General features: G+C 44.8%; 1 protein-coding gene across 7 annotated transcripts in view; it reads left to right on the plus strand.

Annotated features, from left to right (window-relative positions):
* Tead1 (TEA domain transcription factor 1) overlaps positions 1-14825 on the plus strand; it is a 257187-nt gene that overhangs the window by 215961 nt on the left and 26401 nt on the right. For all 7 annotated transcript variants that reach the window (XM_008853496.3, XM_017803275.2, XM_029556285.1 and 4 more), the window contains one exon: positions 2888-3061. In XM_008853496.3, coding sequence (XP_008851718.2) covers positions 2888-3061 — 174 coding nt within the window. The remainder of the gene's footprint in view (positions 1-2887; positions 3062-14825) is intronic.

Consider the following 14825-nt stretch of genomic DNA (forward strand, 5'->3'; position numbering starts at 1 on the left):
AAGGCCAAAAGGTGTCAAAAGTATTTGGGAGCTCTTATCCCTAAAAGATTTTAGGGTTACCTCTTGAGAAGGGGGAATGTTAAAGTAGCAAAAAGCCCCATTTAAAAAATATAAATTAAAGAAGAAGAAAGAGTACATGAAGTTATCAGAAAAAGAGTGATGGGGAGATATGGGAGGAGTTGGAGGGGAGGGAGTGGGCATGGATTTGATCAAAACACCTTATATGCATGTATGAAATTCTCAATAAATTATTTATTTAAATTTTTTTTTTAATTTCAGAAGATAGAGTTCTGTAGCATGGCTGTTCTTTCTTGGCCCCTCCCAGAGTATGATAATATCACCCTCCTGTTCACCTCTTGACTTCTTGAGAAGATGTAGGCAGAGATGGCACCTGAGTTTCAGCATTATAGTGCAGGGACATTTCAATGTCAAGAGCAAGAAGACTTCAAGTTTCAGGGCCTATTAACTTCACTCCCATTCTACTCTAGCCTGTGGCCAACAGGTGAAGCCAAAGAGCTAGAAGCATGGAGCTCATGCAGGACATCTGGATTCTATCCATGGGTGTCCCCAGGGCTCTTCTGTGGTCCATTCTTTCCCAGGAGTTCACTGTCTACTAGTGGCAGCAGAGCTGGTGGAAATGGGACCTCTCAGATGTAGGTGGGACAGGGAGCTTAGCCGCAAGCACAGGCTACTAATGAATTAGCGTACCCACATAGAGCAGGCATCTGGAGAATGACAGCACTAAGATTTTCATCCCTGATGGCCTTTGCACTACTGTCTGTGCCCCAACTATGCACTGTGTTGTTTTCCCACTGATACTAGATGCTCCTTAGCCATCACTGGACTTCCTTTCTGTGGTTTTTGTCTTGTCATTGGGAAGATGGTGTGCCAGCCTTTAAGATAATCTATGAAAAGGCCAGAGACACTCTCGCATGACCTTGCCTTCGAAGTTTACATCTCTTTGAACACAGGCACAGGCTCTTCCACAGTAGTCTATAAGTCTCAGTCTCAACCCAAGACCACCAGGCATCTAATCCTTGTGCTGGGAGTGCGCGCTGCATACGGGGTCCTCTTTCCATCTCACCTGGAATCTGTGAGGAAGCAGAGGCCTTGATAAAGTTACTACTCATATGTTGCCTAGGAGATGGCTTGGTTATACCCCTAAAATACCCACCTAGTCAACAGTACTCATGTGTGGGACACCACCATCAGATGGATGTCCAGCCTTCTGCCCTTTAGTGTCATGACCAGAGATTCATGGTTTAGATTGCAGTCATGAATTAAAGCCAGCAATTCCTCAGGGTGTATTTTATAGGGTTTATGATTAGTCAAGTTGAGGAAACTGGATTGTACAAAGTTCAAGAAGATTTGTGGTAGTACTTTTTTTTTTTTTTTTTTTTTTTTTTTTTTTGAGGCAGGGTATCCCTGTAGCCCCAGCTTTCCTGAAACTCACTATTCAGACCAGGCTGGCCTTGAACTCACAGAGAGCTGCCTGCCTCTGCCTCCCTAGTGCTGGGATTAAAGGCAAGCATCACCATGCCCAGCTTGTGGTAGTACTTTTAATTTACTAATATTCATTGTGATCCCCGGGCTTCATTTAAACAGTAACATTAGTACCTCTTCTTCATTGGCTCTGGGATCCTTGGTGAACTTCCCGCACATGGTGTCATTTAAACCTTCTCAGTGCTGTGAGATTGATGCCATCATTGCCGCCGTTTTGTATGCTAAGAAGGCATGCCCACTTCCACAGCTAACATGCACTAGTAAAGGGTTTTCTGCTTGAGATGGTTAAGTCTGGATCCCACATTATTGATCAGTGGGCAGTGCTATAGGTGTGTTGACCAAACCTTCTGTTACTTGGGGATTGCTAACTCAGGATCATTGTTGGTAAACTGCTGGTTTAAACCTAGGTGAGTGGAGTCTGCTAGGTGAAGGAGTTTCCCTTATGAACCCTAATGGTTCTGAGAACTGCCCCCTTAGACTAATCTGGGCTGTTTAGTTGCTGCAGCTGCCTTCTTGGTAGGAGAGGCAGGTTGGAGGGTCTGCAGATGGTCTGGTTTCTATACAGTTGCCTCACACTCAGCTACACATGGGAGTTCCTCAAGCATCTTTAAGTGACTCGTGTCTAGCCTCATTGGCAGTGTTTAAATAATTGTTGAGGATCAGGGCACACTCTTTAATGTTCTCCTTATAAGGCTTATATGAAAGCAAGTGAAGGAAGGGTGTCCTTCCTCAAATGGCTTAACAGAGTTTGAGCTTTCTGTGTGTTTGCTCCTGCATGACCTTTGCTTTTTCCTTACTGGCCTTGGAGAGTCTGTACCCGTGGTCCTAACTTTGTACCAACAACTGCTTGTTGACCAGCCCTTCACATAGAAGTTTAGGTGAGTTACAGAGGTGACTCGTGTCACAGAGGCTCAGTGCTCTTACTTGAAGGAAGTGGGTACCAACGCTCAGATTGCTGCACCCACACTCCTGCTTGGGAAGCAGGGGCCAGAAGTACATTCTGAGTGACAAGGCTAGCCAGCTGCACACGGATTTCTCACTAGGTTTGTGCTGCGGATGTGGAGCTCCAAGGAGTGTTGGTGGTGTTTTCAATTGGGTCATGTGAATCTGGGTAATAGAACTGGTTCTTGGTTTTGTGTTTGGGCCTTTGCTGTCACTTATGACCTTGTCTATGAAAAGATTTCTTTAGGCATTCAGGGAAATACATGACCTTGCTAATAAAAGACAATAGCTGGTTTGCCTCTAACCTCAAACAGCCTTAAAAAAAACATACATTTCTTCAGAGGTGGGATTTTGAGATTGCTGTTCCTTTTCCAGTTCACACAGTTGAGTCACAGTTCGGACACAGGGTTTTAATGAGAATGTTTCTGTCGGTTTCTTGCAGTACAACAAACACCTCTTCGTGCACATCGGGCATGCCAACCATTCTTACAGTGACCCATTGCTTGAATCCGTGGATATTCGTCAGATTTATGACAAATTTCCTGAAAAGAAAGGTGGTTTGAAGGAACTGTTTGGAAAGGGCCCTCAAAATGCCTTCTTCCTCGTGAAATTCTGGGTGAGTAAATGGACTGTGACTTCTGTGGCTCATGTTAATGAATGAATTGGACCTGGGAGCACAGTGTCACATGCCCCAGCTTTGAGTCCTCACTGACTGTGGTTGGTGTGCTGCAGGCTTGAACCTGTGGGCTGGGCTGTTCTGGCCCTGTGCATCTACTTGTTGTGCCTGGTACAACTGCAGTCTGCTGAAAGGGGTGGGAAGAGTGCGGCTCTTTGGGCCCGAGCCTTAATGCAGTTACTCAGAGCTGGTTGGAGTCACCGTGGAAAGCTTGAGACACTTCTCCCTTTCTGCTGCTTTTACCCCCATTAAGTTAGGAAGCCCGTGGATCTCACTAGAGCACAAGGACCTGGAGTCAGAGGGAGATGAAGTTGGACACCTCAAGATTTTGTCAGTGTCAGGCAGGATACACAGGGACTTTCCCCATAAATACTTCAGTCCTGGACTGGGGAGATGGTTCAGTCAGTAAGTGTTTGCTATGCAAGTCCGGGCCTGAGTTTGATCCTCAGCACCAGGCTGGGTGGCATGCACTTGTCACCCCAGCTCCAGGGCCCTGCTTGGTGAACTCCAGGCTAGTGAGAGACCCTGTCAATAAACAAGGTGGATGGCTCCCAAGGAACACCACCTGATGTTGTCCTCTGGCCTACACACACAGACGTGTGCACACACGTGCACACACACATACACAAAAAGAATTTCATTACTGCTTTACAAGAACATGGATCAGCTGAAATTGGCCTGGGCACTCGGGTTTGCTGATGCTCCACAGGCTTTGGAAGAAGCTTTGCCATCCCTTTTGCACTAATCACTAAGTGTGGGCCCCGGTTGGCCTGCTAATAGGTCAGAGTAGGCATAGTGATAATACGGGTACTGAGTTGGGCACAAGACACAGCATAACCTGCTAGGATTGAGGGTTGATGAGTCCTCCATCTTCACAAGAATAAAAAGGAAATTGCTTTAAGTGTTTGTGTCCCTTAGCTTGTCATTCACAGCCCTAATTAGACACCCCGCTCCGGGGTGCTTTTGTCCTGGGTTCTACCCGGCCCCTAGTGCTTCCTTTTGGTTCTGCACACCTGAGCAGATCTGGATGCTGCTTCCTTTCCTCTGCTACTGAGCCAGCCAGCTCCTCCCCACCTCACACCTCCTCATTGAGGCAGACCATCGATTTTTCCTTTAGTCCTATTGCGTTTTATGGTTAATCAGTTCCCATGCTGGGTCATAATTATTGGAACGTGTGTTCTGCTCCCTTCTGGACTTTGACTGCCCCCAGGGGACCTAATTCACCGAGTGGTTTCCATTTAGTGGCTACCTGCTGTGCACTGGGAGTATGCTAAGTGCTTTACATGGATTTCATGCTTTAAGTGGAATTTGTCTCATAACCAACTAAGAAAGCAGGCCTGGTATGAAAAGGGACAGGCTGCCCAAGGTCCAGGGCCTGGGCTTGAAATCAGATCGCCAACTTCAGTGCCCCTCCCTATGGGCTACTTAGCTCCCTGTGGGCCCTGGCCACAGGATTTGTCCCTAAGACTCTGTTTCTGTGATACTAAGCAGGTGCTCTACAGGAAAAAGAAAAGTAAAAGTCCAGCCAATATGGGAACAAATGGGTGGGTAAAAAAAAAAATGTGTTTTAAATTCTTTGGGGGAGCATTACCATCCTTCCATAAGGGCTGGATTATACTTTTTATGCATCTCCTTGGGTGGAGGTGGCTGCATGTCTGCTAAGGGAACCCTGAGAAAGCAACACCAACTACTTTGTAGAGATGTGAGTGATCAGGGATTGGGCATTGTACAGGAACATGGCAGTTTTCAGGTGTGGCCACTGAACCTCCACTGGGCTCCTTTACTCTTTTAGGCAAGTTCTCTTATAGCCCAGGATGGCTTCATACTGGCTATAGCCAAGGATGGCCTTGAACTTCTGATCCCTGCCTCCATCTTGAAGTGCTAAGATTATAGGCCTGTGCCACATACACAGTTTATTGGTTCCTGGGTTCCAGGCTTCATGCATGCTATACAAACCTTCTATCAATTGAGTTCTACCCCCAGCCTTCTGGAGGATCCTTTTAATGGGTGGATAAGATTAAAACTACTTTTGTTACACTATTGAGATGGAGCTTTTCCTTTTTGTACTCTGCTGATTTTCACACCAATTATATAAAATCAGTGGGGTAAAATAGGTGATGTAAGACCCCAAGGCTGAGGCTCTGCACCAAAATATACCACATTTAGAAAGGATATTAAGTCAAGCCAAGAATCTCCCTTGTGCATTTGGTCATACCTGGAACGTGGATACACACATCACGGAAGACAACAGACAGTATTTGTTGCCAAACATAAGATTTAGGTTTGTAAAGGAAAACTAGAAATGACTCAGTGGTTAAGAGCACTTTTGCAGAGAAACCCAGGTTCAGTTTCCACCACCCACATGTTCCCTAACTCTGGTTCTAGGGGTTCTGATACCCTCTTCTGGCCCCCATGGGCACTGCAAGCATGTGGTACCTGTATGTGTAGGTAAAACACATTTTTTTTTTTTAAAGAAATATAAAGCAAAAGAAAAGTTTTTAAGCCTGATAGAGATTTTTGTATCAAAAAATTTGAGAGTCCCATTATAAAAGCCATAAAATGAGGTTGTTATAATTAGCATTTTGTTTGACTATGGATTGATGTAGAAGATACTTAGAACGGTTTTTTTTTTTTTTTTTTTTGCTTCCAAAATTGTCCCTTTAACCATGTGGAGGACAAATGCTTTCCTCCAGGGGCCCTCGGTCGTGACTCCCCTAATAATGAGGCCTAGATTGCACATGTGTGGCATGGTGGGTAGTGTTTGGTGTGCAGACTCAAAAGGTTATTTTGTGAGCTCAGACACTCACTTATTCATATTTACAGGATTAAAATTTAGCACTTCATGAATAGGATAGAAAATATCACTCATTCAGCACTACTGTTGGGAGTACTTAACCTTTAGAAAGAAATTCTGTCGCAACTGTTAAAGGAGAGAAAGCAATTTAAATCAGGCTTGTGGTTTGGAGTCTCAGGCTCCTGTAATGACCTGGTAGGATGACTCACTTAGTGTCTCCAGCCTTGGGTACTAGCGGGTGCTGGCACGGTAGATGATGCTTCAGAAAGTTTAGCCCTTCCTTTGAAATAGCTTTTGTGTTAGCAATTCACTTAGATTTTCCTTTTCAGGTGAATTCAGTAAATTACAGTAGCAGCTCTGTACCTGGCCTAAAAGAGCCTGGAATCTCTAGGTTGTCAAAATTGATGTTTTCAGAGTGTCTGTCCCCTCTGACCTGCTGGGTTCAGTTAAGACCTCCAGAGGAGTTTTCTTTGGAAGAACTACTGGTGCCATTTATTTTATTTGCTTTTATTTAAGATAGGGTCTCCTTGTAGCCCCAGCTGGCCTGGAACTTGATATGTAGACCAGGCTGACCTCCATCTCACAGAGATCTCCCTGTCTCTGCCTCGCTAGTGCTGGGCTTAAAGGAAGGTGTGCATGACCATACCTGGCCCCCATTGTTTTGTTTCGTGCGTGTGTGTGTGTGTGTGTGTGTATGTATTGTATTTTTTTAAATATTTTATTTATTATTTTTATTTTATGTGTATGTGTGTATTGCCTGCATGTAGGTAAGTGCATCTGTGTTGCACAATGCCCGGGGAGGACAGAAGAGGCTGTCGGATCCCCTGGAACTGGAGTCACGGACAATGTTAGGTGCCATGTGGGTGCTGGGATTTGAACCCAGGCCTTCTGCAAGAACAGTCAGTGTTCTTAACCTCTGAGCCATCTCTCCAGCCCTGTATTGTATTTTATATATGTATGTGAGGGAGGAGGAGAGCAGGGGTCTCTTTCAGCCATATGTCTGCAGGTATTGAGTAGGGTGAGCTCACAGGAGCTGTTTTGGATAAGGAGGGTCATGGATATGGGCACTGAGACAAGAGACAAGGTGCTTGTGCGGCGAGTCTCTGGAGCATTGGTGTGTGTCTGGTAAAGGCTGGTGGGTGGAAAAATATAGAGAGTGAAAGAATCTGGGTTTGATTAGGCTGGTAGGTGAGTGGTCAGTGGTTTTAACTATTTTCCAGCAGAGAGAGCAGTGAGTTTTTGTTACTGAGGCTTCCAGTGTGCCTGCCTTTTTAAATTTTATTCTTCATCTTTTTCTTTTCGCAGCAACCTTCAAGTTGAATATCTCTTATCCACAATGCTAGAACCAAAAGAGATTTCAGATTTCTTTTTTTAAAAAAAAATATTTATTTATTTATTTTTGAGATAAGGTCTCCCTGTAGTCCCAGCTGGCCTAGAACTTACTATGTAGACCAGGCTGGCCTTGAGCTCACAAAGGTCCTCCTGCCTCTGCCTCCAGAGTGCTGGGATTAAAGGCGTGTGCCACCACGCCTGGCTATTTATTATTTTTATTTTGTGTGTGTAAGTGTATTGCCTGCATGTATGTAAGTGCACCCATGTTGTGCAGTGCCTGAGGAGGTCAGAAGAGGGTGTTGGACCCCCTGGAACTAGAGTTAGGAGAGTTGTTAACTGCCATATGGGTGCTGGGAATCGAACCTGGGTCATTTGAAAGAGCAGCCAGTGCTCTTAACTGCTTAGCCATCTCTCCAGCCCCAGGTTTCAAATATCTGAGTTTGCCAGAGTTTCGATGACTTTCGGCTCAAATATTGGTTGGCTGTCCCTGATTAAAAACTGCTGTGTAGTCTTGACATTTTCCAGCATTGTGTTGTCATTTAGAGTTTGTTATTTCAGATTTTGATTTTCACATTGGGGATACCTGGTCTGTAGGAAGTACAGGTTGGATCCTAAATATTTTTTATAAATTTATTTTACTTTTTTTAAAAAAAATTGTATTTATGTGTATGAGTATTGCCTGCATGTAGGTAAGTGCACCCATGTTGTGCAATGCCCTCGGAGGACAGAAGAGGCCATTGGATCCCCTGGAGCTGGAGTTACGGACAGTTGTTAGCTGTCATGTGGGTGCTGGGATTCGAACCTGGGTCTTTTACTTTCATGTTTGTACATCGTGTATGCATGTGCCTAGAACCCCCAGAGGTCAGAAGAATGTCATATCCTCTAGAACTAGAGTTAAAGGCAGCTATGAGCCTCAATGTGGGTACTGGGAATTAAACTCAGTCCTCTCCAATGTAGCAAGTGCTCTTAATCACTGAGCTATCTCTTTAGTGCCCTCACCCCCGAATCCTAAACCTTAACAGAGCAGTCAATGAAATTCTGTGACCTGCCTTTGGGGGTGAGGAGGAGCATAGATTTAACATTGTCCTTATAAAGACAATATAATGGTATTGTAGTCAGTTTGGGGAATAGGAAATTTTTTAATTACTTAATTTTAATTTTATGTGTATCAAGTGTTTTCCTTGCATGTGTGTAAATTCACGTACCCACAGTGGACACGTCTTCACACCTCACTCGTGTGTATGTGCGTGAGGAGAGTGAGAGGACAGCTTCTGAGAGTTGGTTCTCTCCTTCCATTGTATGAGTTTTGGAGATTGTACTTAGGTCATCAGGCTTGGTAGTAGGCCCCTTTTCCCACTAAGCCATCTCACTGACTCCATAGATGTGTGTGTCTTATGTGTATAAATGATAGGTTATTTCCAGAATAGCTGTACAGGTTATTCCCGGTCATCGTCATCACTTCACTGCTGTAATTAGAACGAGAATACTAAAGGGGGGAGGGGGAGAAATCATTCTCTTGAGACTTGCATTTTTGGATCCTCTACATCTGCAGCTTTTTTTTTCTTTCCTCTCTCTCTCTCTCTTTCAATTCAAAAGCCTTTAGTCTTTCCAGAGTCTCTTTAAAGTAACCATTACATTAAGTAAGGTTAGGTATACCACATTCCCTCCTGGGATGTCCATTTGTTCCCATTTCACTGTCCTAAAGCTAGGGTGTATCCTAGAGCTGACATCATGAGTACCTTGCCTACCCTTGGGCAGAGGAGTTTGACGTTATTACCATCTGTCACCAGTCAGTGCAAAGATCAGCCAACTCCTTGTCACCTCTTTTGAGCTGTTTGTATTGGTTGAAGCCAGGGGTGGTGAGTTTTTGAATAAATTTGAATCCTTAATTAAAATATCTCTGAAAAATGACACTAAAATAGTTGTAGCATTCAAGTTATTCTTGTGATTGAAGAGGGAAGTGTTACAGGCAAGGTGGACACTTGGCCCTGGCCAGGTAACCATCTTCATCTGTCTTTATAGAACAAGGATCAAATACTGTGCAGGTGACCAGGAGGAGGGCAACACCCGGGTAGACAGGGCCAGGGGCTTCATTGCAGCGCTAAGCCATGTGACGTTTACAAAGGAGGTGAAATTGGGGGTTAACCAGTGCCTTTGGAGGAGCTCAAAATTCTTCCTGTCTTAATAGGATTTGAGATCGTCAGGATTGAAATAGTCATCTAAAGACAGCTGTGTGTTTTTACCTGCTACTCTTAAGCCTTACAACCCTGAACTGTTCATAAGAGTTAATTTGATAAAGGTTCTTAAATTAGAGCAGTGAGGAAGTAATATAAAATTGTATTTGTAGGGCTGGAGAGATGCTCAGAGGTTAAGAGCACTGGCAGAGGACCTGGGTTTGGTTCCTAGTACCCACATGGCGGCTAACAACCATTCGTATCTCCAGTTCCAGGGGATCCAGTGCCCTCTTCTGACCTCTGAGGGCATTGCATGGCATGGCACGGAACCAGTACACTCACTTAGACACATAAAATAAAAGTAATAAAATATTTTTTAAAAAAATGCAGTTGTATAGTTGTGTATCTTGAGTATGATAAAATTTTAATATATAATATTTTGTTTTCTTTCCAAATCATTATATTTAGCTATATCTTAGGAACTATGATATATATTACCCTATGGTTATTAATAATGCTTTTCTTTGTAACTCTTGGAAATATATTCACCAAAAGCTGTTAACATTATGTTCAATCTGTTTACTTGTTTAATCACTTTTTTAAAAAGAAGAAAAAGGTTAGTTTTACTGACCACACAGATGTGAGAGAGTTTTATAAAACAGAAAGGAAGGCCAGCCTGGTCTACATAGTGAGTTCCAGGTCAGCTGGGACTACAGGGAGACCCTGTCTCAAAAAGACCAAAAAAAAAAAAAAACCAGAGAAAAGGAGAACTAGGTTACCTGGCCCCAGAGCAGCCTGTGTAAGTCTTGTTATATTTGTAGGAGTGAAATCACATTTGTTCAGCAAAACAACCACTGTCAAAAAATAATAGATCTCTAAGGAGAAGAAACAGGGCACCCAAGGACCTCCCTCTGGGGTGTTAGGCTATTTCTAATTGGAATCTGCATGATTTAGGGTTGGAATTGTAGACTGTCTCCACTGCTATTTGTGAAAGAGGGAGTTGGGAATGTGGAATGATTTGTGCATGTTTGAATTGCTATCAGTGAGAAAGGGCCTTTTAGCTCTTGGGATGGTTCCCATTTAAGTTAACTGAGTACTGATAATGGGATGATTCAGCAAAAGAGTAGGAAGAGCTGTGGAGAATAGCTGGGGGCAGGGGTGGGGGCCAGATGGGGGGTTGTACAGTCTATGATTCCAGCACTCTGGAAGTGGAAGCACAACCTGGAACTCAAGCACATCCTTGGCTATACTCCAAGTCCAGAGCCATTCTGGATTACTTGGGAGTCCATCTCAACACTATCCCCTCCCCCAAAAGCACATATCAAGAAGTGGCTGTTCAGCACCTGAGGGGCTACTCCTTGTCGGGTTTTCTTTGAGTAAACTGGAGGTATGGTCATCTTCACCTAGTGTGTTCCCTTCCTTTCTGGGGCTGTGATGGAGTACCCTGACAAAAAGCAGTTTTGGGAAGCTGGAGCTCAGTGGTTAAGATCACTGACTGCTCTTGCAGAGGACCCGGGTTCAATTCCCAGCACCCACATGGCGGCTATGAACTGTCCTTAACTCCAGTTCCGGGGGAATCTGAAGCTCTCTTCTGACCTCTGAGGCATTGCATGACACGGGTGCACTCATGCATGCAGGCAATACATTCGTACACATAAAATAAAAATAATAAACTTTAAAAAAAAAGCAATTTTGGAACCTTCAATTGCAGCACTCAAGATGCAAGTTGAGTCCAGGCTAGCTTGTTCTGTATAGGGAGTTCCAGACCAGCCAGAGCAAAACAATGAGACCCTGTCGCAACCACAAAAGCAACTCTAGCAGAAAGGGCTTATTTAGGCTTACAGTTCTGAAGGGGATGCAGTCCATCATGGCTGGGGAGGCTTGGCAGCAGGAACTTGAGCCTGGCCAATCACATTTCATCCATACACAGGAAAACAGGGAGCTGGGCCAGGCTGAAAGCCATCAAAGCCCACCCCTGGTGAGTACTTCCTTCAACAAGGCTGTTCCTCCTTAGGGTTCCTTAACTTTCCCAAACAGTGCCAGCGGGGGACCAAGTGTTCAAACACTTGAGCCTGCGGGGGACATTTAACATTGAAATCTGAAATCGTAGCACCCAGGGTCTCTGTTTTGGAAAATTACCCCTTGACCGACAGGCAGAGGAGTCGGGGAGGGAATGCGTTTGCATCCCTTCTCATTTTGGTTTGATTTCCTAAGAAAAATAACCAGAGCTTGCTAGCACTTTCTGCATGGGTCCCAGCCCTCTGTCCTAAGAATCTCTGCAGCCCTCCCCATGGGAACAGGGATTCTGTCACCTGTTAGTTCAGCAGTGGAATGTATGCAGTGACTGGATTTTCAAGTTTGTTGGAAAGTTACTTCATTAAGTAAACAGTGCTGGAAAAATTGCTAGATGTGAGGTGTGCTGCCTCATAGCACACAAACCTTAGTAAGCGGTGGGCCTGGAAGGGGGCGGGGCGTGCAGAATGGGAAAAGCTCCAGACTGAGCATGGGCTTTTCCACTCTGCCCTCTGATTTAGAGGAGGCTTCAGAGCCTCAGGATCTGCTGCAAATACACGGCAGGCAGATGTGGTGGAACTGTGGTAGGTAAGGTTCTTGTGGGAGCACAAAGCTGATGCCTTTATTGCCAGAGAGTATTCTGGAAGCTTCAGAAAGACATGGCATTTGTTTTGAATCTTGAAAGAATTAGCTTGCTGAGGAGGAATGGGAAGGGGTAGAGAACTGTGCTGCTGGGAAAATGCTGGGAGCAGGGGTCAAGAGGCACCCATTTTGAATCCCCTGCATAGAAGACGATAGGAATGCAGCCACAGATTTCAAAACACAGGCCAACGTGAGAAATGGGCACAAGGCTCTGCTTGCTTCTGATCCTTTGACCTCTGCCAAGCACAGATGCTTGTGTTATTTTAAAATCTTAAACTCTAGCTGTGTGTGGTGGTGCATGCCTCTAGTCCCAGCACTCAGACCTCTGTGAGCTCAAGGCCAGTCTGGTCTACATAGTGAGTTCCAGGCCAGCTATAATAATAATAATAATAATAATAATAATAATAATAATAATAATAATAAATCTTAAACTCTAAGCCCTCCACGGAGAGTCTCTTCAATTGGGAGTTGCTTTGACCACATGGAGGAAACCCCTCTGCCAGCCATTGGATGGCTGTTCCTCAAAAGCTTCCTCTGCTGGGTCATTGGGCTCAGTGTTTGCTCATGAAACGCAGAACACTCTGCAGCCTTTCCTGGGTGTGGCTGTTTAAATTCTGTCAGTCTTAGGAGAGCTCCCGCTGAGCCGAGCTGAGGGCATTGATCAAGACCTGCAACTGTACTTCCCATGCTCTGTGTCTGCTGCCTGTCCATCTGAAAGCCTCAGGTGGCAACGGTACAGTCAGGGTGGCTGCTCCTTCCCACACCTAGTTTTGCCCGTAATGGGTAGATTACCTGGACATTCCTGGCTTCTTGGCTAGGTTTTGGTTTATTCTTACTTGTAGTTCTGAAGATTGAACTTAGGACTTTGCCTGCTAAACAGGTATTCTACCACAGAGCTACACCTCAAGCCCTTGGGCTAGATGTTTACAGTTGAGCTTAGACCTTGTGTCATAGAGGAACTTCTGTCCCCTCCATGTGTGGATAACAGATGCTCCAGTATCTACCCTCCCGTCCTCTAACCTCTCCCAGTTTAATTTACTCTTCACATTTACTGATTTGTTAGGAATAGTTCAAGCAGATAAAAGAATACAGTGTAAAAAGTAAGAGATCCTCTTGACCCAAATGCTTGTCAGCCAAGTATCAAGATGTAGACTGAGTATATCTGTGAACATTATACACATGGACAGAGCTTTCACTGCATGTTCCATAACTCCGCTACTTCACCTTCCACCCCCGTTTAGGTATCTTTGGTTTATAATGTTTTCTTACAAATTTGAGGGTAAGTCCTAATTTTTGTTCTTTTTGGGAAAGATGACTTGTCAGTAGAATTTTCAGGTTTAGTAAACACTGACTGGCCACTTAAATTTGAATTTCAGGTAAGCAGTAAATTTTTTTTATGCGTATGAGTATTATCTGCATGCGTGCGTGCGTGTGTGTGTGTGTGTGTGTGTGTGTGTGCCCCATATGCATACAGTGTTCTCTGAGACCAAAAAAGGGTGTGGGAGTCCCCGGAACTGGTGTGATACATGGTTGTGAGTCTCCGTATAAGTGCTGACACTCGAACCTGATTCTTCTGCTTGAGCAGCAAGTGCACTTAACCATGGAGCCATCTCTCCAGCCTGGGAATACTTTTCAGTACACATGTGTTCTGTGCAATCTTTGGAACATACGTGCAGCAGAGTGCTGTGTGGTGGTCATTTAAAATGTAAAGTTACAGGCTGGCCTATAGCTTATCTACATATAATTATCATTTAACTGTGTAATTGGTAGCTCTGGGGTTATTGTTTATCTAAGACACTTCATGTACAAAAACTTGAAACCAGAGAATAGTCCCATTTCCTGGCAAAGGGGCAGTGTTTGCACACCTGATGAGCTTGGTGGTCAGTTCTGCTCAGCTGGGTGCCCAGGACAAGCCTCATTCGGAAGGCACTGGCCCGAGTTGCTGCTTCGTACTTAGACCTGAGACTTTGAGTCTTCATCACTGGCCCTGTGCAGAGTTGCCATGGTCCTTACCTGCAGTTGTGTGGGTGATTCTAATTGAAATTTTTGCAAGTAACTGCCGTTATTGGTAGAAGATTTGCAATGCAAACAGACAACCTTTTCAAACCCAGCTTATTGTAATTAGAGCAAGCTTTTAAGATTCTTTGAAGTACTAAATGTTTATGAAATTCAAATAGGGGTGCACAGTCTGCAGAATAAAGTGGCCCTGGTGGTGTTTTAAAAAATTGTCCATTTTGTGTATGTAAATAAATGCCAGAAGTAGTGGGGAGTGACGTGGAGAACTGGGCTGGCCCACTTTATTCCTGTTGTTATATTCCTGTTGTTATTTAAAACAGCTGCGGCCAGAGCTGCCCGTGCTGAGTGTGGGGATGCCATGAATGGTGTAAATGGATGCACTCCAGGGCCTACTTCCCTGCAGCTCCCTCACTGTCCTCACAGCACAAAGCAAGCTGTCTAGCTGGAGAGATGTCCTGCATCACTCCATCCTTCCCTGCCCAGGTTCTGAAGCCCGTGGGACTGGCTTCAAGTGTCGGCGCCAAGATACAGATGCATGCTAATTAAGCAGGTGGGGAGGGTTGGGGGGCGGCTTTCTCCAGACCCCCCAGAGTAGCACTGTCTCTTAGGGGCCCTTCTGCCCTAGTACAGAGCAATTGTTCTTCGGTGTCTGTGGGAGCAGCTGCAAGGCCCGAAAGGCATGCCCTGCCTGGCCAGGCCTCACCATGTGTCAGGCCTGGACCTCTGCCCGCAG

The sequence above is a fragment of the Nannospalax galili genome, unplaced genomic scaffold, assembly GCF_000622305.1.
Source record: "Nannospalax galili isolate Female #2095 unplaced genomic scaffold, S.galili_v1.0 scaffold44, whole genome shotgun sequence".
Taxonomy (NCBI): Eukaryota; Metazoa; Chordata; class Mammalia; order Rodentia; family Spalacidae; genus Nannospalax; species Nannospalax galili.